This window comes from Carassius carassius, chromosome 25, assembly GCF_963082965.1.
Source record: "Carassius carassius chromosome 25, fCarCar2.1, whole genome shotgun sequence".
Classification (NCBI taxonomy): Eukaryota; Metazoa; Chordata; class Actinopteri; order Cypriniformes; family Cyprinidae; genus Carassius; species Carassius carassius.
The window spans coordinates 14,178,322-14,202,278 of NC_081779.1; the positions used below are offsets into that span (position 1 = coordinate 14,178,322).

At 37.8% G+C, this 23,957-nt stretch overlaps 1 protein-coding gene across 3 annotated transcripts in view; it reads left to right on the forward strand.

Moving 5' to 3' along the window:
- Nucleotides 1-23,301, forward strand: part of LOC132104706 (electrogenic aspartate/glutamate antiporter SLC25A13, mitochondrial) — a 46,282-nt gene extending 22,981 nt beyond the window's left edge. For 2 of the 3 annotated variants that reach the window (XM_059510266.1, XM_059510267.1), the window contains 7 exons: nucleotides 1,220-1,272; nucleotides 2,352-2,432; nucleotides 5,984-6,124; nucleotides 9,707-9,845; nucleotides 15,846-16,004; nucleotides 18,008-18,098; nucleotides 22,893-23,301. In XM_059510266.1, coding sequence (XP_059366249.1) covers nucleotides 1,220-1,272; nucleotides 2,352-2,432; nucleotides 5,984-6,124; nucleotides 9,707-9,845; nucleotides 15,846-16,004; nucleotides 18,008-18,098; nucleotides 22,893-23,061 — 833 coding nt within the window. In that variant the 3' untranslated portion in view covers nucleotides 23,062-23,301. Of the gene's footprint in view, nucleotides 1-1,219; nucleotides 1,273-2,351; nucleotides 2,433-5,983; nucleotides 6,125-9,706; nucleotides 9,846-15,845; nucleotides 16,005-18,007; nucleotides 18,099-22,892 lie in introns of those variants that run through there. The other variant, XM_059510268.1, reaches the window with a different exon arrangement.
- Nucleotides 23,302-23,957: the final 656 nt, after the last annotated feature.

Below are 23,957 nucleotides of genomic sequence, written 5' to 3' on the forward strand. Positions count from 1 at the left end.
AATGCTCTATGCAGTCAATGGCACTCAGATAATGAGTATCTGCTCTGATTTTAGAGCTGGAACATGAGTTTTTAAAGCATTCTGAGGTCACAGATTTAAATTGTGATTGCAAGGTGCAATTGCCATGTGACCTCCATTGAAAACACTAATTGCTGGTATTTGTCAATCATAAAGCTGACAAAAGAGAGGCTGAGATCTTAGAAAATTCAGTGCTCATTTTAGTAGAGCATATCAGTGCTTTATGACAGAAAGCACTATATTTGAAGTGAGCACTAAGTGCTTTTGTTTTTTGCAAATGGATAGTTTAGTTTTTAAACAAGGAAGTGAGCAGTCCAGGCTTTTAGCTAAATGCATAAAATGTACTTTAAAGACCAACACAAAGTTTAGTGTACGTTTAGTACAGAAGTATCTTTCTCATTCGAGCTTGTGAAATGGCAGATTTTTGAGCCACATGATTTTGAATGCATCTTTAATTGGGTTAAACAATTAATGTAGCTAAAATAATTTATTTTATTTTAAATAATCTTTAGCATATTTTTTCAGCTTTTTCTATCAGATCCCTCAATGCAGGACAGTAATAAACATGCTTACTTTTTTTCGAGACACAAATTTCTTAGGCAAAGTCACGCTGATTGTTTATTGACAAGAGTAGATGCTCAGAAACTGGTAAAGTTGACAGCCGATGATATCACTATCCTGGCAAACACAAAACAATCAGCAGCATGCATGAACAATAATTGTTTATGGGGAATATATGGATGATTATGTTTTAAAAAAATATTATTTGTAAATTCATCTGCTTGTATATAAACACAAATGCACTCCGTAGACCATGCCTTTAGGAAATTTTTGTGTTTTTGTATTCTTCTAACCGTGTGGCCTATTTACACTTGTATAGTATGCCCACATTACTGCGCTTGTTTGTTACTGCCGGGGGTGGGACATCACTTTTTAAATCAGATTATTTAGTTTTGTTTTTGTCTAAGCCAGAAATCTGCGTTGTAATTGAGGGCTGTGTAAACTTTGGTTAAGACTGTTTTTAAAGGGAAATAGAGTTTGTAGTACTGTTAAGTTTCCGATATTTATACACTCCACATCAATAGTGTTCATTAGTGTGTGGATGATAGAGAATTGGAGGCAGCACTGCAGCTTTTATATTGAGGAAAGTCGTGCTTCCCACACCCCTGTCTTTTTTAATCAACTTGTTTTCTAATTATAGGCCTCGTACCACAGCTTCTGGGCGTGGCTCCCGAGAAAGCCATAAAGCTTACAGTAAGTGCTCTCCCTTCACCACATCAGCCTGGCCTCTTAAAACCAAAGCCCTTAACTCCTCAGAAATGCACCCCTCTGTTTCTCCCGGCCGCCTGCTGCCTGACTTCACTGACTCGCCTTAGCCCCTTGAAAAAGAAGTGAATCTGTTTTCCGTTGGATCCCCTTGATTTGGGCATCAGCAGGCTCACTTATACTTTATATCCCACAATTGTGGTTTTTAATCTCACAATCACGGCTTTGTATCTCTCAGTGTGGCTTCATTGTCACATTTACAGCTTTATATCACAAATGTAATTTTTTTTTTCTTAGAATTACAAATTTATATTTTACACCTGTGACTTTATATCTCATAATTGTGGCTTTTTATCCAGAATTTTAGCTTACCTTTTTTAATTATCAAAATTTCCACTTTATATCTCAACATTTCAACTTAATATATCTCAAAATTATGACTTTATCTCACAAGTGCCACTTTATATCTCAAAATTGCAACTTTATACCAAAATTGATTTTAAATCTTCAAATTATGACCTGATAACTCACAGTTGACTTTATATCTTAAGATCTTAAAATGACAACTACAGACTTGATACCTCAAAGCTGACTTTCTCAAAATTGCAGTTCATATTAAATTTAGGACTTTTCACAATTGTGTCTTTATCTCACAGTTGTTACTTTATATCTTAAAAATTGTGAATTTATATCTCACAGTTGCAATTTTATATATAACAATTGTAATTGTGACTTGATATCTCACAGTTGGTTTGTTTGTTTATTTATTTATTTATTTTTTATTCTGAGGCACAAACAGGCTTCTATAGGAAAATCGAAGAATTGTCCAGCCTGCTATAGCTGTGCCCATTTAAATTAAGTCACTTTTGAATATTTCCTTACATGAACTGGATGCTAAAACATTCCCAGTAAAATAAACAAGGTGTGTTTGAATTATGAAAAAAAAAAATCTCTGCTGATTTCTGCAAGTGCTGAATCTGTGCAGGTGTAAAAAAAATCTCCCATGCAGTTCTCTTCCTCCAAGAAACTATAGACATCTGATGCTACATTGTTTGTTTTTTCCACAGGTGAACGACTTTGTGAGAGGAAAGACTATGAAAAAAGATGGCAGCATCCCTATACCTGCTGAAATCTTGGCTGGCGGATGTGTGAGTAGCTTTATACTTTGATATCCGACCCTGGACCACAAAACCAGTCATAAGGGTCGATTTTATTAAATTCAGATTTATACGTCATCTATTTGAATATCTGGAATCTGAGGGTGCAGAAAAATCAAAATACTGAGAAAATCAACTTTAAAATTGTCCAAATGAAGTTCTTAGCAATGGATATTACTAATCATATATTTACAGTAGAACATGATCTTTACTTAATATCCTAATGATTTTAGGCATAAAAGAAAAATCTATAATTTTGACCCATACAATGTATTTTTGGCTATTGCTACAAATATACCCTAGCGACTTAAAACTGGTTTTGTGGTCCAGGGTCACAAATAAACCATACATAATGCAGTAACCATACACTGACAATAAGGAGTTTAGTTTTGAATGTCAGTGGGCTTTGAGGTCTAAGCCTTGGCCTGGGGGAACACTTCTTTCCTTTTGTGAGGTGACCGAAAAGACACTTCAGCCCCATCAGAGTTTAAAAACGTGTCATCTCACATCAAAATCATAGTCTGCCGCCCCACGGCTGCTGATTCTCAACCTGCCCTTCACAAGCATGAACAGGAGATCACTTACCCTTTTCATTAGAAGCGTAAAGGTGAAACTGACATTATTATTGCAACGTTTACATGTGCTACAGTTCATTCTTGTCTGATCTGTGTGAAAGCGAATGCCTTCAATTCAGATTTCAAAGAGCGGTAGCCTTCCTGTTTGTGTCGTACCTGAGACCTGTCAAAACCAGACTGCTTCTTCATGTCTGCCCTGACCCAGGATGCTGAAAGACCCTCTTTCATATCACAGTCATTACTAAAACATTTCAACACGTGTGGGTTTCCATTTAAAAGCATCACAGACTCTTGGATGATTGCGAGTCTCGATTATAGCAACGTGAGTGCATTTAGCCACAAGATCTCTGCTCTGAGATTTGAAAAGAGATGGCTACGGATACATCAAGTTGGTTGCAGATGAAGTCAGCTCAGAAAGGGAGCTTGTGCCACGGAGATGTTTTTCCTCTTCTGATTTCTCTGACAGCTCCTTTCATCTCAGCCCGAATCCCCGGTGTTTGGCCTGGCAGGATCTGCTCTCTTTCTCACGCCTGTACACGCGCCGCTCGCTCACAGCCATGTTTATTGACACTGCAGCCACGGCAAATCAAATCTATTTATTTGGTTTGAGTGGGAAAAGACTAGACGACTGATTTGCACACCGTGAGTGTTCCTGTCTGAGAAAGGAGAGTAAAAATCACAGAAAACAGAAGAGGGGAAAAGCAAGAGATTGTGAGGGTTGTGGAACTGCAGTGATTAAAATTTCAAGCTCCTCTCTTCTTACATTGCAGCCTCTGAATTAGACCCTTGACAGTTGCCAAGAGTTGATCATTTGGTAAGAACAGCACGCCTCGCTGGCCGTGGAGTTGGCCGGATTCTTATCTGGTTGTTGCTGGCCTTCATTTGAGGGCTGGGTTACTCAAAATACTAGCTTAGCCAACTTAAAATGGCGTAGAGAGCGGGGGAAACCGTGGCATGCATACAGTGATGCTTTGTTCATTTGCAGTGCTAGTTGTAAAGCTATGTAATTCAGCTTGTCCATTGTTTCTCAGTATTCGTTTGTTAGTCTGTTGCGAAACTTTTTTTTTTATTTTGCGCAGTGCCCCCATTTCTACATGAGAACGCTTGTGTAATCCTGTTTAAATGCACGGAATGTGAGCGAGTATTAATGAAGGGAAGCTAATGTTTGTGTCTGGCGCTGAACTTTTGTTTTTAGAAGACTGTAGTGTTTTGTGTGCGATGCTTATGTGCTCGGTGTGCGTTAAGTATTTGTTTTCAGTTGCACTCATCTTGCCAGTAAAGTGTGTACTGTAGTAGCCCCCCCCCCACCTCAGACACGCACACACGCTCCCAGTGCCTCTGGGGATTGCCTTGCCTTGTAATTACCACCGAATTATCGAGCCAACGCTGGCTCACTCTTCACTCAAATCGCATTTCTTGCAGTCACGTTGCAGCGCATGCTTCCTGCTCTTTAAACTGCCTCTTTGCCAGAGGTGATCGATCTGTTGTCTTCTAACCGATGTTCTTGTTTGCTTTTTGCTTGTTCTCTTTGTCTAACTTTTTAAATATCCAATTAGTACCCACTTAATGTGGCTAATAGCTTGGCCCTCTCCTTAGTGTGTTATTCCTTGCCAAAACAAGGGGAAGAAAAGATTGCTTTTGGCCCTGACGCCATAATTAACCATAAAAGATTACTTTCCACATAAATAAGTGGCATTTTCCATAAATAGGGTACAAAATAGGATGCGAAACTCGTAACTTTTTTTAAAATAATTGGTCAGTGAAAGGAAGTGCTTAACCTTCTAAAAATGTTTGTATCAAATGTTTGAATCAAATGTTTACATTAAGTTTTTAGTATATGAAATTCAAACTTTTTCTCATGACCATGAATTTGTTTTCAAAGATTTTAATTGTTAGATTCAGTACAGAAGGTTAATTTTATAGATAATTATAGATTTGTGCCTCTAATACTTAAAAAAAAAAAAAAAAAAATATATATATATATATATATATATATATATAATTGTACATCAAAATAAACCAAATTCATGAAATGTGTTAACTGTTAAGTTGGAGCTGTGAGTTCTGAAAGGTAGGAACCCCTTTCTGCATGTCTTTAGCTGTTATTTTCTCTGGATGAAAAGTGCAGGTCATTCTGGTCCATCCTATTTGAACTACACCTTCAATGAGATGAAAATTATCTTTAATTTTAAATATGCTGCCTCAGACTCACTTGTGAGATTCAAGACCAATTTACCAGATTCCCGTAAGACACCCCGTTCGTTAATATCTCTGAAAGAATAGAAGATATAAACCAACAACAAACAAACAAACGGTAAGGCACTTCTGTATTTAAAAGGAGGGCTGGGGGAAGGAGAAGAAATCCATGGAAACTGATTTCCATCTAATTACTCTGCTCTGTTTTTCTGTGTGTAGCTTCAGTAACTAGGAGCAACAGGAAAGATAGGGCACGGAGGCGGCAAGCGGCCAGCCTCTTTGGCGAGACATGTTTAAATGCTTCTGTTGCAGCCTCAGATGCCGTCACGTCAAAGCCGAACCGTTTCAAAGAGCTCGGAGGAACCTGTTCCAACCTGTAAATCCTTTTTTCTTCCTCACAAATACAAGGTTGGAGACATGAAGTTGTTTTTTGAGAGGCCCCCAGGGGCCTGCGTTCTGTGTGATGTTTCAGGCACCGTCTGTCTTTGGCAGGTATAACCTCCTCCTGTGACAATGGCACAGTCATTCTTCGGTCCCGGTTTAAAGCATTGTTCTCTTGTAATGTGAATATCACATTACTTCCCCCTTGTCGTTTTTGCTTTTCCACTTTGGTTTCATCAGAACGTATTTACATCTGTAACATCAAACTTACCACGGATGATCTGTACATACGTTCAGCCAACATTTTTTCCTCATTTACCCTTCTAACTCACAAACATGCATTTTAATGAAGCTCGGTGAAAACCTTTATGCTGTGTTGTTGATCTTTAGGCTGGGGGATCTCAGGTGATCTTCACAAACCCTCTGGAGATCGTGAAGATCCGTCTGCAGGTGGCAGGAGAAATCACCACAGGGCCATGCGTCAGCGCTCTCTCTGTCAGCCGTGACCTGGGTTTCTTCGGCCTTTACAAGGTACTTCACGTTCAGACAAAAAAAAATAAAAAATGAAACCTAATTCACATGTCAGATACATCTGCTATGTGCATAGAGTACAATGTGTACTTCACTGGTACATACTTTTGCTTATGTAATAAAAAATTAAGAGTATTGGGAAATATTACCCTATATAGGCTAAAACTGTTGTAGTAATGTTTTCATGCGAATTGTCAGCATTTAGCGAAATTCAGTGTTCATTATATTGACTACTTATTTATATTTATTATAAGAATTTAAGAAAATAAGAACCAATAAAAGGGTTATTAATGAATACTTTTATTCAGCAAGAATGCATCAAATTTATCAAAAGTGACTGACAACATATATAATGTTATTCAATATATAATGCTATTTCAAATAAACTTTGTTTTCTAAACTTTCTATTCATCAGAGATTCCTGAGATGTCACATTTTCCAAAAAAATATCAAGCTGCACAGTTTTTAACATTGATAAAAACAACAAATGTCTCTTGAGCATCAGACACTAAAGACTGGATGGCAGCTAAAAATTCAGCTCATTTTAAAACAGTGAAATAGAAAACAGCTTTTTTTATATTACACAATATTGCTATATATATATTACACAATAGTAGTATATATACACACAATATTTTTGATCAAATAAATGTATCCTTCCTGAGCATAAGAAACATTTTTCAAAAACATTTAAAAATCATATTTATATTTGTAGTGATTTTTATGTTTATTTTCATATTTGTGTTTAATATTAAGTGAGGGGGGGTCATAAGCAATAAAAAAAAACAAAAAAAACAGGCATGCTTAATTTTAATGTCTGTCTGCATACTACCTATCCTAAAAATATGCATAATTAAGCCTTTTTATTACATTAAGTATAGTGTTTTGTGTGTGTATTTTGTATATAAGTGTTTATATATTTAACACCTCTTCCAATAGCCCTCCAAAATACAGTCTGATTCACCTTACTACACAATCTAGAAGAGCATCTTCAGCTCTCTAGCGCCTCCCACCTGTGGATTGACTCCCTGGACTCCCTCTTATATCCCTGAGTGCCTCAGTCATGCTCCACGTTCTCCAGCAATTCTCATACACACCCACCCACACACAAGTCCTAATCCACCCCCTGCGGTCTGCTGTAGCAGTCGGACCAGGTAGCACTAGCCTCTCAGAACCATGAATGCACAGCGGCTCCTTGAGTGCTGCTTTTGTGTCCTGTTTTCCCCATGAGGCTCAGCCGCGCGGCAGGAGAAGATCTCCAGTTATTCTGCTTCTGCTGAATGCATCTGAGCAGTGATGCAGGGCTGCATTCCTGAGGCTTGGAGCACTGGAGGTTGCGGAGAGCGAGTGTTTTGGTGTAAACAACGTTGTGGGGACTGCCACGATGGAGTTGGGTCATATCTCATCTAGTGGCTGCCTTCTCTGACATTTTATGGACAGCTGGAGAGAGATGAATGAGGCGTTCACCTCTGCGTAGGTGTTATGTGTGGTGCTAATTACATGTAGACACTTGATGTTGGTTCATGCTGTAATAATAACTAGTGTTCACGTTTTTTTATTATTTATGAAGGCAGTAGAGAGGAAAGGAAATAATGGGGAGGAGAGGAGAACATTAAAGTCTAAGATGTGTATATATGACACAAGTATACACCCACTTTGTTCAGTTGTGTGTGTGTGTGTGTGTGTGTGTGTGTGTATATATATATATATATATATATATATATATTCAAAAGTTTGGGATCAGTCAGATTTTTTTTTTTCTTTTGGATAATGGTCACCAGGACTGCATTCAAAACTGATATTATGAAATATTGCAGTTTAAATTTTATTACGCTTTACAATTTAATTTTCAACAGCCATTACTCTATTCTTCAGTGTCACATGATCCTTCAGAAGTCATTCAGATGTTCTAATTTGGTGCTCAATGAACATTTTTTAAATAATTATTATCAATTTTGAATTTTTTTTTTCCCTTGATATTTTTGTGGAAGCTGACACATTTTTCAAGATTCTTGGGTGAACAGAAAGTAAAAAAAATAAATAAATAAAAACATTTGTTTGAAATAAAAATATTTTGTAATTTTGTAAATGTCTTGACTGATCAATTTAATGCATTCTTGCTGAATGTATGTATATATATATATATATATATATATATATATATATATGTATATATGTATGTATGTATGTATGTATAATCCTAATGTGACAAAGTCAGAATCATTGTAGCAGCTTCTATTGTATCGGTTGTATCAGACCTAACCTTTTGTTTTCCATATTGTCTTTTAAGTATCAATTCTTCATGTATAATTTCAATATCACTCAGTAGATTACAGTAGAATGTGCTTCACTTCAGTAAAGTAAATCATAAAATCATATGGCTGGTCACTTGAAAAAAACCTGCGCTCCTGTCATCTGGCCGAGACAGGTAAGTCTCCAGGGCTCACCTGTCAGCCTGTCGTGGGAAAGGAGCCTTTATTTCAGAGTCATGGTCAGGGGGTGGGGGTGGTTTGCTACCGTACACAACAGCATGTGTGTGTGTAAGAATGTCGAATCCGGTGCCTCCCCTCCATCTGTGTTTCTCCTGAGCCACACGGACAATGTGCTTTGAGTGCAGGAGACACGCTGCAGCCTGCTTCTCTCAGACGGCCTGGCTCCTCAGGGTCCAGCCCAGGCACAGAGCGGTCTTTGTCAGCCTAATTACCCCGCCTCTTCCTTTCTGCTGCTGCAGGGCCTCCACCACTTCTCCCTGCCCGTGCTCCAAACCAAAGACACACACTTCATATCACATTCACACACACACACCTGCGAGTCTGCTGTTATCGAGTTATCATGCACACTGAGGGCCAGTGGATCCAGATGTTCCCACATTAACACAACCCTTACCTCCGGCACTCCGGGCTCTGCCAAAGAAGATGAGCCAGGTCTGGTCTTTTGGACAAAGGGGGGATTTTTATCTGGTTTCGCAGCAGGCAGTCTGCCCTGGCCCGCAGGAGAGCACAAAGATTGCTTCAAGGAAAGAGATACCTTGGCTATCTGCGCTACCTGTGTACACGCTGCAGATTAACCTTGCGAGTCTAATGAAGCCTGTCTAAAGCGCACTTCAGCCGGGCTTTAAAGTGTTCTGCTGAGAGGAAAATCTCTTTGTTTCTCTACTCCTGGCTGCTCACCAGCACGCTAAAAACAAGGAAACCGAATCCCGTTGAAGGTACGGCTTTGTTTACAGTGACAGACGCAGGAATAGTCTCCATGACCGTTCTTGCAATAAAAAAACGCCATGGTGAATGTTTATTTGAAGTGAAAAGTCCGAAACGGCACAAAACAGACTCAGTCCATAGGGCTGACATTAACACACCATAAACTGAACTCCCAGAATATCTCAGAACCTCACAATAATACACAACTTCGGTCCTCGAATGAAAAAATGTCTCCGTAATATACCTCATGAAATATCAATGTCTTCGATTTTGACATTTTTTTATTTATTTTATTTGTTTAACCAGGAAGGTCCCATTGAGATACAATATCTCTTCTACCAGGGAGTCCTGGTCATAACGACGTGTCCGTCTTCTTGGCCCCCAGGGTGCAAAAGCTTGTTTCCTGAGAGACATCCCCTTCTCTGCCATCTACGTCCCCTGCTACGCACATACCAAGGCGGCCCTGACTGATGACGATGGGCGAGTGGGACCTGGCAGGCTTTTCCTGGCAGGGGCGCTGGCGGGTAAGCCACCACACACTCTCCGGTAGCCGCCTGCCACCGCTGGCTCCATTGCGGTTGGCCGTAATTAGAGTGCTCAGTGATTTAGGCTGTGTTTTGAAGTGCAGCACGCCTGCCAAGGGTCGGATATTTTCCACTGTTTAATATAGAGGCTGGAAGTTTGTGCTTTGAGCTTTGAGAGTGTTAAAAGAGGAAAAAAAATATCTCAAAGTCCCAAAGTAGCCATACTGCAGGAGCAATAAACAGATCCTACGATACTGGCATGACCAGGCCAACACATCCAAGATCTGACTTGCAATATTTTTACAAGTCTCTCTTTCCTCGTCACATATAAAATACGATCCAGATCTGATGTTGTTTTTAATATTTTACTCTTGTGGTTCATCTTTAAGAAAACATTGTTTAAAAAGACGACATCTTTAGCCAAGCCAGTATGGTTTGGAATGTGATTCAAAGAGAATTAATATTTATTTCTAATCCTTTTTGCCTTTTCAGATTTACTGCTTCTTGAACGTGATATGAGATTGAAAAGCCATACATGGTCAGAGAGAGCTTAGCATTCCTGTCTTCCCCAATGTTTTATATCTGTCAGATGGTTTAAAGCAAGTTTTTATGGTTAGGTATGTTCTTATGGCATGTATCACTCAGTTTACCATTTATCAGCAATTCGAGCTTCAAGGCTATTAGTGATTTACAGTCAGTTCAGGAAATTTAATTACACGCTCAGTTTGTGTGCCATTATTGGTAGGCATGCAGACTTCTGGGGCATTGAACTAACACACAATTCCCTGGGCATTTCCCTTACTCATGCCTCTTCCTGAGGAAATGGATGTTTGTATTACATTTTTAATGTAGTTTTTATTCTATGTCTGTAATCTTTAATTTCATATATTTCAGAGTTCTCTAGTTTTAAATTTAGTATTTTTAGCCTGCTGAAGTTAATGTGCCAACAGGTGTAATTTAAAATTGTTTAACAACATTATATTTCTTTCTATGAAAATGTTTAATTTTAGATTTTGCTAATGATAATAACACAGATACAGACAGAACTAAAAATGAAAGCAAGTGTTTTTCTGAAGATATTTTATGCTCTTTGTGTTTAATAATGAAGGTTTTGCCCATCGGAGCAGGTCAACAGAGAGAAAGGCTTGTAATTATTCAGATGAAGTATTTTATTTGGATGTTTAAATAAAGCTCTTGAACATGCGGTGGAGTTGGCGTGCTGGCGGTGTGACTGTTCAGGCTAAATGCTATCGCTGATTTAGGCTATTAAGAGCTGAATTGGTGCCACAGTGGCCTTTGTGCCGGACAGCGTGGGACAGGGCTTATGCCAGCCTCATTATTAAGCATTGTCTGGACTTTTAAGTGAAAAAGGATGCATGCCGTATGATAAACGCTTGAAATATTTATAATATTTGATAAAATAGGCTTATGGTTTTTATTTGACTGAACTAATTCATGGCACACTGTGCATTAATCATAGATGGGAGTCACAATATTTACATACGGTAAAAGAGTCCTATTATGCTTTTTCACTTTTTGAATTTTAGCCCGTGTGTAGTGTGGGCACATGTTTGGGCATAAAAAGCTTTTCTAGCTTTTCTGCATCAGAAACCGGTAACATGTTTCGTAGCTTGGCAATGTTTACTAAGATGGAAGAATGCTGTTTTTGTAACATGGGAAATATGGTTTTCAAAAGACTAGTTGCTGTCTAATATAACATTCAGATTTTTGACTATAGAGGAAGTAACAGTACATCCGTCCAGTTGCATACTGTAATCTACGAGATTCTGTGTACTGTTGTTTTGGTCCAATAAGTGGTCTTATCCAAATTTAATAGGAGAAAATGATTGGTCATCCAATCTTTTACATTTTTAACACACTCTGTTAGCTTAGATAATTTAGAAGTTTAATATGGTCTCGTTGAGATATATAGATGAGTATCATCAACAGAACAGTGGAAACTAATCCCGTAATTTCAAATAATATTACCAAGGGGCAACATGTATATTAAAAATAACAGAGGACCTAGGACAGATCCTAATGACATTCTATATTTTACTGGTGATAAATGAGATGCCTCACCATTTAAAAAAACAAGGTAGGATCTAAACCATCTTAGAGCCTGCCCTTGAATACCTTTATAGTTTGGTAATCGATCTATGAGTATGTCATGATCTATGGTGACGAACACAGCACTAAGATCAAGTAGAACTAGCAATGAGGTGCAGCCTTGATCTGACGCAAGAGGCAAGTAATTTGCCATTTTAACAAGTGCAGTTTCTGTGCTATGGTGGGGCCTGAAACCTGACTGAAATTCTTCATACAGATAATTTTTTGCAGGAAGGAGCAGAATTGAGCAGACACAACTTTTTCTAAAATTTTTGACATAAATGGTAGATTTGAAATGGGCCTATAATTTGCCAGTTCACTAGGATCTAGTTGTGGTTTCTTAATAAGAGGCTTAATAACCGCCAGCTTGAATGGTTTTGGGACGTGACCTAAAGATAATGACCAGTTAATAATGTTGAGAAGCGGTTCTTCTACTACAGGTAACAACTCCTTCAGTAATTTAATGGGTACAGGATCTAATAAACATGTTGTTGGTTAAGATGCAGTGATAAGTTTATTTAGCTCTTCCTGTCCTATAGTTGTTAAGCACTGCGGTTTATCTTTGGGTGCGATGGATGAGACTGAAGTATTAAACGCTGTAGAAACTACATTTGTTATTGTATTTCGGATGTTATCTATTTTATCAGTGAAGAAATTCATAAAGTCATCACTATTAAACGTTGATCGAGTGGCGTCTGGTTATTTGTTAATTTAGCCACTGTGCTAAATAAAAACCTTGGATTGTTTTGATTATTTTCAATGAGTTTGTGGATATGCTCGGCCCTGGCAGATTTTAGGGCCTGTCTATAGCTGGACATAGTGTTTTTCCACGCAATTCTAAAAACGTCCAAGTTAGTTTTTCTCCATTTGCGTTCAAGATTACGAGTTACTTTCTTGAGAGAGTGAGTATTACTGTTATACCATGGCACAGTAAGTTTTTCTCTAACCTTTTTCAATTTGATGGGGGCAACAGAGAAAATAGTGCCCATGTTGCCAGTCATTTCGTCTAGTTCATGTGTGTTTCTGGGTTTGAGATAAATCAGGCAGGTTATTTGCGAATCTGTCTTTGGTGGCTGGAACAATAGTTCAACAAAAGTTCAAAACAAAATTTCACTTGCCACATAAACAGAGAAAGGAGGAGAGATGACTGAGGATAATAGAAAATTATTTGTAGATTCTGAGCACCACTGACAAAACATTTAATCTTGTAAAATGTGTGGTAAGTACTGCTGCTCCACATAAACAGAGTACATGCGATCGCAAATGAAAGTAAAACTAATAAGTGATTGTGCACTCAAAAGCAGTTTCAATGGCAAGCATAATAGCGGCTCCCAAATGACCGGAGTTTATACAGTCCTACAGTATAATTTCCCAATGATATAACTTCGTGAGAAAGTACTAAAATATATATTTTCGTATTCAGGTTCTGTGTACACGTCATTTTCTTTCTGAAAACGGTATTGGGAAGTGGCGGATTTGTTGGGGGGGCGGAGGGGGGGCGTCACGATGCTGGATCAACATTGTGATGTCTATCATCCATTGGCGATGGACGGTGCCATCGTCTGTCGGCCCATCTCTAGTTAACACTCTAATATGCCTTACAATATCAGTGCATGCAAAGGTTCTCCATGATCCTCTTGTACAATATTCTCGGGGTTTGAAACCGGCTCAAATTGATGTGGTAATGTTGACACCATTCCTAACTATACCAGAGCAGACAGAACTGGCTGCGTTGGCAAGGTGCGGTGCAGTACTGAAACACCATCTAAGCTGTTCGCCAATCACAACGCACTGGGACAGCTAACCAATCACATCACATTTAGTTTTTCCAAGCACCAAGCATGAGAGCATGTTCTAGTACACCCTCAAAACAAAATCAAGACTTTGAAAAGAGCATAATATGACCCCTTTAATGTTTTAATCCTGGCCTTAAAGGAACACTCCGACTTTTTGGGACTTTAGCTTATTCACAGTATCCCCCAGAGTTAGATAAGTCCATACATACCTTTTTTATTTCTGTGCGTTCTGTAAGTGTTATTTGACGCACCCACCGCTAGCCTAGCTTAGCACAAAGACTGGATGTAAATGGATACTGGTAGCATAGTAATCCCAATAAGTGACAAAATAATGCAAACATTTTCCTATTTACATGTTGTGATCTGTATAGTCACAGCGTGTACAAATAACAAGGCTATATGAGACAGAGACCATTTTTAATCGTATAAATACTGGGAACTATATTCTCACTAGGCATAGGAGCACAGCTAACGTTACTTGGTTGGAGTGGCTACTTGGGCGGAGTGATTAGCGCAGCACCCAAAACGCGCCGTGGTGAGGAGAAGAGAGTTCGCTCAGAGTTGGAGTAATAGTCAGCAATTACTAGATAGTAGATTTATAGTGTACAATCATGGGTGTTCGCTGTATTGTAAAGAACTGCGACAATAAACAGGGGAGACCAGGTATTACTATGATGTTTAATAGAATTCCAACCTCAAACGCTGACCTGATGAATCGATGGCTACTTGCTCTGGAAATAGATCCAAACACACCTGTAAACACCATCACGAAGTATTTCGTTTGCTCTGAACGTTTTACTGTAGACGACTATTTTGAAAAAATGCAAGTTGCCACATGGACCATGAAACGTGTGCTAAAGGATACAGCCATCCCATCGATAATAAAGACAGGACAAATTGGATCACCTGTTGCTGCGGTAAGTGTTCCGTTATGTTTTGAGATGACTAACATTAGCCATACTGTAACAGTGCCATGCTAATGTAATATAACCTTAGTAGTGACACTATTACGTGAATAGGGGGTCTGTGTATCCCCTTTATTGTTATTATTGTGACACACTGTATGCAATGGCTATACTACAATTTCATTGAACTATGAATGATCATTATAACAAAATCACTTACTTGGTGGCCAGCTGACCATTAGGTTCACTCGGCATGGGGCGTTTTTTCCAGTTGATCTTGTCACAATGGGAAAAAAAAGACAACTGCCGGGTGTATTACTAGGGCAGAGAAATCTTCCGTGGTAGTGACGCAAATATTTTTATCGTCATCAAGCCTTGACATTGATGGCAATACCCGGTCCCATTCATTACAACAAAGGCACTCGGTTTCTGTCGGCATAGGTTGGCATGTTCCACATTTACACCACCAGTCCGCGTTCTTTCTGATTCTCCCTTCGTCTTACAGCTTCCAAAGTTTGTAACTCCTCGTCTGTGTATTCTGGCTCAAAACTATATGGTTCTGGATCTTGGTTTGATACACAGTAAAATTCCTCTGAGTCTGCCAATTCCTCAAAGTAAGCCATGATCACGAGTCACGTTTAGCTAGTTAGTCACGTTTGTTTTGTTTACGGTCTCGTGTGCTGCGCTAATCACTCCGCCCAAGTAGCCACTCCGCCCAAGTAACGTTAGCTGTGCTCCTACGCCTAGTGAGAATATAGTTCCCAGTATTTATACGATTAAAAATGGTCTCTGTCTCATATAGCCTTGTTATTTGTACACGCTGTGACTATACAGATCACAACATGTAAATAGGAAAATTTTTGCATTATTTTGTCACTTATTTGGATTACTATGCTACTAGTATCCATTTACATCCAGTCTTTGTGCTAAGCTAGGCTAGCGGTGGGTGCGTCAAATAACACTTACAGAACGCACAGAAATAAAAAAGGTATGTATGGACTTATCTAACTCTGGGGGATACTGTGAATAAGCTAAAGTCCCAAAAAGTCGGAGTGTTCCTTTAAAAAAGGATTGAATTATATTAATGAATCTATTATATTCAGATATGATGTCTGAAACCTTTGTTATTACTTCAGGATTCTAATGAATTTAAATCAGACTCTTTATTGACATGTGTGACTTCTCTTTAGGCATGCCTGCCGCATCCCTGGTGACCCCTGCTGATGTAATCAAGACCCGGTTACAAGTGGCTGCCCGTGCAGGTCAGACCACGTACAATGGACTCATTGACTGTTTCTGGAAGATTCTGCGGGAAGAGGGGCCTCGTGCCTTCTGGAAAGGAGCTGAAGGTATATCTCACAGACGTACCTGAAACTAGTCATGCTAATATATTTTGTTACCTGCGATTTTGTAGTCGGCCTTATATTTTAAAGTTCAGCCCAAAAAAAATAATTTCGGCATCATTAACCCCTTTTTCAACTTTTCACAAAAAGATGTCGATCTAAAATAGCATTAAATCAAATATTGTGTGCCAGGACGTGTCATAGCTGGTTTGATGTCAATGATAGAACATTGTTGACATCAGTCACTTCTCGACGTGCCACATTTGAATTGAACTCAAGCCACGATTGAGACTTACCCTAGAAGGAAGATTTTCAGTGAATAATCATTTAAATTTCATTCAGTTCCTCAGAGAAAACTATGACCATACGACTTCAGAATACTTGAAATATAGTGCAAACATCATATGGACAACTTTTGCTTCTCTTTTACAATCATCATTTTTTATTTTTATTTCATTTTCATTTTTGGAGCTTGACAGACTCTGGGCTGCATTTACCAAAAGCATCATAAGCCTACTTTATGTAGATCATAGGACCATTGCCACCAATGGCCTCAACTTAGCTCACACTGCTTTTGAGAAACGCAGCCCTGGACTTTCTGTGATTGCTTTTGTGGAACTTTCTCATTTTGTTGAGTGAAAGTCAGGAGCTGGCTTCACAAAACATTTGCAATAATACAATTATTTTGAACTGTTTTCTAACTTAAGAATAAAGAATAAAAATACTTTCCATTTCAAAAAATATTTCTTTAGAATGTCATATGACATTGCTAAAAATAACATTATTTTGTGTATTTGGTGTAATGCAATGTGTTTATGTGGTTTAAGGTTAAAAAAACACATTACTTTCCACATACTGTACATTGTTGTTTCTCCTCTGTGCCACACCTTTCTGAAACGTGTCAATTTTTACAAAGCTCATCGTTCTGAAAAACGAGGTCTGCTCTGATTGGCCAGCTATTCAGTGCATTGTGATTGGCCAAATACCTCAAGAGTGTCATGAAAATGTTACGCCCTTTAACATACTGTGATGCCGTGTGTCCCGGTGCGACGAGACAAAATCAGTAAAACCCATTATAAACGAGGTATTTGTTGCATCCAGTGGGGACATAGTTACTGATAATAATGACTTATACTGTTTTTTAATGCGTTGTATTGCATATTTAATTAAGTAAAATGTGCTTCACACATCTGAATATTTGAGTTTAACTGTTCTGGAGTAGTGTTGTAAATGCAACTTAACCACTAATTTCTAGTTGTGTCCTCTTTTGGAACGCCAAACAAAGTAGTTTCGCTTTCACAATTAAATTCACAGCATTTCTATAACATGGCGGCGGTGGCAACAGAGAGAATAAAAGTTATGCCTTTTTTCTTTGCGTGAACATCTGGGTGGCGTTATGCAAATCTTCCCACATGGCGGTGTGTTAGAACGAGCTGTTTTGGCGGGGAGGGATGAGTCTTAACATTTTATAAAGAATATCTCTTTGGATTTGAGACTTTAGTCTTTGCAACTGTACAGATCTTCTGTATGTACCAAGAGCCTGTAATACTCCAGAGAGAAATTTAAAATTTAAATCGTATCATATGACCCCTTTAAGATCTTTCCAAAGACAAAACGTTCTTTTAAGAAACAAAAAATATTGTTAGTGCTTAGTAACTTTATTACGGTAATCTGGATGTAGCTCAAAAGACGGTCTTTGAGATGTTTCTTCATAATGTTGATCAGTGAGGCTTACGGTGTGATAACACCAAAACCTTTCATTGTCTCATGGATGTTTTTAAGAAAATATCTGAGAACTTAAGAATTTTTCAAGAATTGCATTTAAGAGCTATTTAGAATTTATCGATCCAGGTTTGGATCAAATTAGGGTGAACAAATTATTGGGTGAATAATGGTGAGTTTTAGCATGCCTTTATATTCTTCTACTAAGTTTTTAAAAATATCTATACTGACTGACTGCATGCTGATGCTTAGTTCTAATGTTTTTGCCCCCCCCCCCCACCCCCCAGCACGTGTGTTTCGCTCCTCGCCTCAGTTTGGAGTGACTCTAGTGACTTATGAACTCCTGCAGAGGTGGTTCTACATAGACTTCGGTGGACAGTGAGACTCTCACACATCCTACAACTCTGAAATAGTTTAGTAACACTTTATTTAGAATTCTTCCATTAATAAAAAAATAAAAATTCTGGGCCACGTAGTGTGATTGTGAAGAGCAATGAAATGTCAGATGCCCTGAAATTTCATTAATAGCTTTTTAGAGAGGGCTGGCTTTGTAGCAAAGACTCTCATTTCGACAGGCACTTTGTTACATCTGAGGCAGGAAGGCCTAATTACTACACAAGAAAGCTTTGAACGCCTGGACTGAAAGCTGTTTGCCGTGGCATCTTTATCTCTCCTGCTGAAGCGAAAAAACACCCTCGCTTTATGATTTAGAAAGGGTCGGCTGACTCACTGAAGCCTGGAGGTGACATTTCTAGAAATGCTCTTCCATTTCTCATGTGTCCCAGTGATTTGAGTTGGGGAGAATTGCTTTGACTGAAGTCTGTTCCAGTTCTGGACAGAATGACCTTATTTTCCCGTGGAATATTGTGCTGTCCTGAAACCCAAAAACCACAGGCGCATGGAAAGGAACATGCTATATATACAAACCTGTGTGTGGATTTGTTTTTTTTTATACCTGTTTATATATTGATTAATGTGGCTCAGTTAGCACTTTAATAAATATTTGCTGTCATATCAAAAAGTGTACTGGAGGTAAACAGCCTGACTGAATTGTGAAAACAAGAATTTTTTCCTTTTAAGTTTTGGAGGACAGAATAAATGAACAGAGCGTTTTCTTTGCCTTTTTCAAAACCTTTAGAATCCAGGCTGTATTTTAGGACATTTTATGACATCAGTTTAAATGAAATTATACAATTATGTAGCTTAGATCTGAAACTTTTATGTGAAAAAGAGAGCGTAGATATGACCAAGAATGCATTATTATAAAAATTCCTGCGGATACTGATCATTACTTTTATGTTATGGCTGGTAACTGATGGCCAAATTTAATACATTTATAAGAAATAGTGGTGGACATAGATTATTTTTTTAATCTAGATTAATCTCACTGTGATCTTGAAATTAATCTAGATTAAAATGGCTCATCCGAATTCTGCCGAAGGCATTCAGAATATGTGTGTTACCCAAATAAAATTGACAAACAGTAATTGACAAACTTTGAGAAGGGGTTTATCAAGCTAGGTGGTGCATTAGAAAAGGGGCTCATCTCCTGTTTCCAAAATGCATCACAAAGTGCTTGAAAAAGCTGTAAACTAATTCCACATTGCACAAGGTGCAAACAACCTTACGCCTGTTTCACACATACTCCGTCTGCAGTGCGTATGCGTTGCATATTTTTTTACGCATCCATGTTAACAGATTCCAGTTGCGTTCCAGGAGCGTTGTGTCTGCAGCAGTGCAGCGATCGTTTACGTACTGAGTAGCGGACTGCAAACGCACCACATACGTAATGCACACCGACTGCATACGCACTGCAGACGGAGTATGTGTGAAAGAGGCTTGAGCAGGGCCGTAGCTGGGGTCAGCGGGGCCCCAGTGAAGGTTGTACCAGTGGGCCCTGTTTGAAATTGTTTAATTTGTATGTTCATTTATTTTTATTTATTTGTGCTATTTACAAAATGTTTAAGTTTTGTTCAAGTTTGTCGGTGTCAAGGTACAGAAACCAAATAATTAAATGTAAAATAGCACTGGATAGTCTTCAATGTAAAAATGAAATATACAATCAAACCTACATTTATTCAGACACCTTCAACATTTCTCACATTATTACAGTTTTGCTATATATATCAAAAATTATTCTGGTGTCTGAATAATTTTTGGTTTGACTGTTAAAACTACAAAGTAATTCAGTCAAGAGCATTGAGTGATTTTAATTTTAATTTTCTTGGATTAACATTACAGTAGCTAAATTAGGCGCGGTCACTTTAAGAAACGATGAACGCATCCAATATAATGCTCATCCCATTTTTTTCCTCAACTGTTTACTTTCACTTTAAGAAATAACTGACAGTTTTTTCGAGCATAATTTCCAAGGTGGATATTTTGACATATTTTGTATGTATTTGTCGGCACAAGAGCAAAAATAAGCGAATTCGATGTTCAAGTGTTTTGAGACGCCTTTCTCTGCGTGAGCCCTGAACACCAGAACACCGCGAGTACTGAATTGGGCTCTTTCACATCTTTTAGTTTGTTCAAACTGCGATTTGTATTTGTTCGTTCAGGTGCAGTAGGGACTTCGAGGAGAACTTCGCAGAAGAGAGCTCGGTTCAGTGTCGCTGTCCGTGATACACGGCTCTCGATCTCTCTTGTGCGCACCGAACACAGCGTGCGAGTAACCAGCTAACGTTACTCTGTTCAGCTTTTCCACGTCTTGTGTTTGGATGCTTTAATGTTTAAATCGACAAGCGGTAACACACGTGAAAAAGATAAGCTTTCGTGACGATGCGCAGCAGTGGCCCGTCAACTGTCCTGAGCATCTTTTTAGGCTGACCTCAGCCAGTCGGTTACATAAAATATCAAGTTGAAAGTCATCATAGCTTGCTTAGTATAGACCCAGCTCCCAACCCAATTTTGAGAATAGATTAACGGCGATATTTTTTTTATCGCCCGATAAGAGTCTCACGTTAACGCAGCACGTTTTTGCCGATAGCGGCCCACCACTAATAAGAATACATCTATTCTTTGTTACGTATACTGTATATATATATATACATACATATATATATATATATATATATATATATATATATATATATATACAGTACAGACCAAAAGTTTGGAAAAATTACTATTTTTAATGTTTTTGAAAGACGTTTCTTCTGCTCATCAAGCCTGCATTTATTTGATCAAAAATACAGAAAAAAATGTAATATTGTGATATATTATTACAATTTAAAATAATTGTTTTTAAATTTATTATACTTTAAATTATCATTTATTTCTGTGATGCAAAGCTGAATTTTTAGGATAATTATCACATGATCCTTTAGAAATCATTCTAATATTATTATTCATTATCAAAGTTGGAAACAGTTCTGCTGCTTAATATTTTTTCAGAACATGTGATACTTTTTTAGGATACTTTTATGAATAAAAAGTAAAAAAAAAAAAAAGAATTTATGTTTTTAAAATATAAATATTTTGTAATAACAATATACACTACTGGTCAGTAATTTGGGGTCAGTAATTTTTTTTTTCTTTTTTTTTATGAAATCAATACTTTTATTCAGCAAGGATGTGTTAAATTGATAAAAAGTGATAGTAAAGAAAATATATTATTAGAATATATATTATTAGAATGTTTTATTTTTATTTTGAATAAATGCAGTTCTTTTAACCTTTTATTCATCAAATATATTAGACAGCAGAACTGTTTCCAACAGTCATAATAAATCAGAATATTAGAATGATTTCTAAATGATCATGTGATAGACTGGATGTTACATGTGACACTGAAGGCTGGAGTAATGATGCTGAAAATTCAGCTTTGCATCACAGGAATATATATATATTTTTAAAGTATATTGAAATAGAAAAATATTATTTTAAGTTGTAATAATATTTCACAATATTAAATTTTTTTCTGTATTTTTGATCAAATAAATGCAGGCTTGATGAGCAGAAGAAACTTCTTTCAAAAACATTAAAAATAGTAATGTTTCCAAACTTTTATATATATATATAAATACAAATAAAGTATTATGAATATTGTACAATAATAAAATAAAACTATTGTGTTTATTATAATAGAGAAGATGTCTTATTCATACTAAGGCTGCATTTATTTGATCAAAAAACAGTAAAAACGGAAATATTGTGAAATGTCACTAAAATTTTCAATTTTAAATTATTTATTTAATTATGTATATATATATATATATATATTATTTATTTAATTATTTATGTAATATTTATTATTAATTTATTAATTGTGATGGCAAAGCTGAAATTTCTGCATCATCATCATCACTCCAGTCTGCAGTGTCACATGATCCTATTAATAATCATTCTACTATTATGATTTGCTCATTTCCTATTATTATCAATGTCGGAAACAGCTGTGCTTTATATATGCAGAAACCATTCATATTTGATGATAAAAAGTTCAAAAACATTTATTTTTTGACATAGAGATCTTATGTCTTTATTTCCAATCATCCTTGCTGAATCAAAGTATTAATTTCTTCTTACTGACCCCAAACTTTTTTTTTTATGGTAGTGTATGTAGAAAATGATTTCCCTGGGACAGCGGTCAAATTTAAAGTTATTACTATAAGTTATTCCAGAAAAATATTTTGGTGCCACAACTGACAGAATCATGTACTCCAAAAGCTGTAGGAAAACTGAGAGACTGAGAAAATAGCACATGCATATACAGTACAGAATGAGTGAAAAGGTGTTTTGTTGAATGTGTTCATTGTGAGACTCTATTTACATGCTTTTTCCTTTGTCATAAATATACATAAGCACATAGACATTGACATGTTTATTTTATTGCTTATGCGGACACACAAATTTAGACGTCTGGTTTTGGTGCCTCAGACAGATCTGAGCTACATGATTATGTTTTCATTCAGGCAAAAATGGTAAGAGGACATCCTAAAATAGGTTTTGTGTCCTAAATGGAAAAGTTTTTTTTTTTTTTAAAGGAAGGCAAGAAACTGGTTCTGGTCTATTCATTTATTTTGTGTTCCATAACTGGAGAGGAAAATATTCTTGTTTTCAGTATTCAGACAGGCTGTTTATTCTTTCTGACAGGACACAGCAGAATGTGAGGTTTCCCTTTGCTCCTCCTCCTCATCCATCTTCTCTCTCCCTCTCTCCTCACCACAGAAAACCAGCTGGCACAGAGCCTACTCCCATGTCTCCGATCAGCCTCCCGGCGCCCAATCCTGACCACATCGGTGGCTTCAGGTTGGCTGTGGCCACGTTTGCTGGCATCGAGAGTAAATTTGGACTGCATCTACCACGATTCGGAGCGCCTGCCGCCCCACACGTTTGAAGCAGACACATCCACTTCAGCAGCACTGGAACAAACACACATATGAATCTCTTCCTTCTTGTTGAGAACAGAAAACCTTCAGCAGATGACCTGGAAATAATGTTTTATGTGATCGTTAGTGCAAATGACAACTTTAAAGTACAACATTAGATGGGATGATATGTAATATTTTTAAAATCTACTACAAAGTCCTGGATTCTTAGTGTGACTTTGATCTAATTTAAATGTAAATCAAACATTAAGATTACCTTTAGCAAACTGTTGCAAACCAGCTGAATGGATATGGAAAAAAACAATTCAAATGGCCAGTTAGATATACTACTAGTTCTCTTACGAGAGCTCTCTCGTACTGCGTCTTAGCTAAGACGCTACGGGAAAAGTCTCTTTTCACGAAATACTGAAGCAAAAAATTATCCTTAATTTTGTATTTTTGTAAAGCGCATTTGCAGCAGTACACAGCCATAGGCGAGACGGCTCGTTCGCTCATTGGCTTGTTCTGCGGCAACTGCACAGCCTATCGAGCGCAGGCTGATGCAACATCAGACCAATAAGGGCGCTTTGCGCCCTTCTGGCCACTTATTGCTGAAACAGGTGTGGCCCAACCTATAAAAGGAGCTTGAAAAGGCTGTCTCACCTGATTTTTCATCTCTTCAGCGAAGCTCACGCATCGCTGGCTCACGGAGGACGCAATCGCCGTCTGAGAAAGCATATCAGCAGGACGAGCCATTCTGAAGCTGCTGGCATCGCCGCCTTCCACTGCCGTTCCTGCTGCGCTATCCGGTGCCTATATCCTTTCAATTCTGTTATATCCAGCTGTTCTTTATGTGTGTGTGTGTTCGCCCCGCGACACACACTCGTAAAAGAGCTCGCGTCTTTTTTTTTAAGATGCCTTCCTG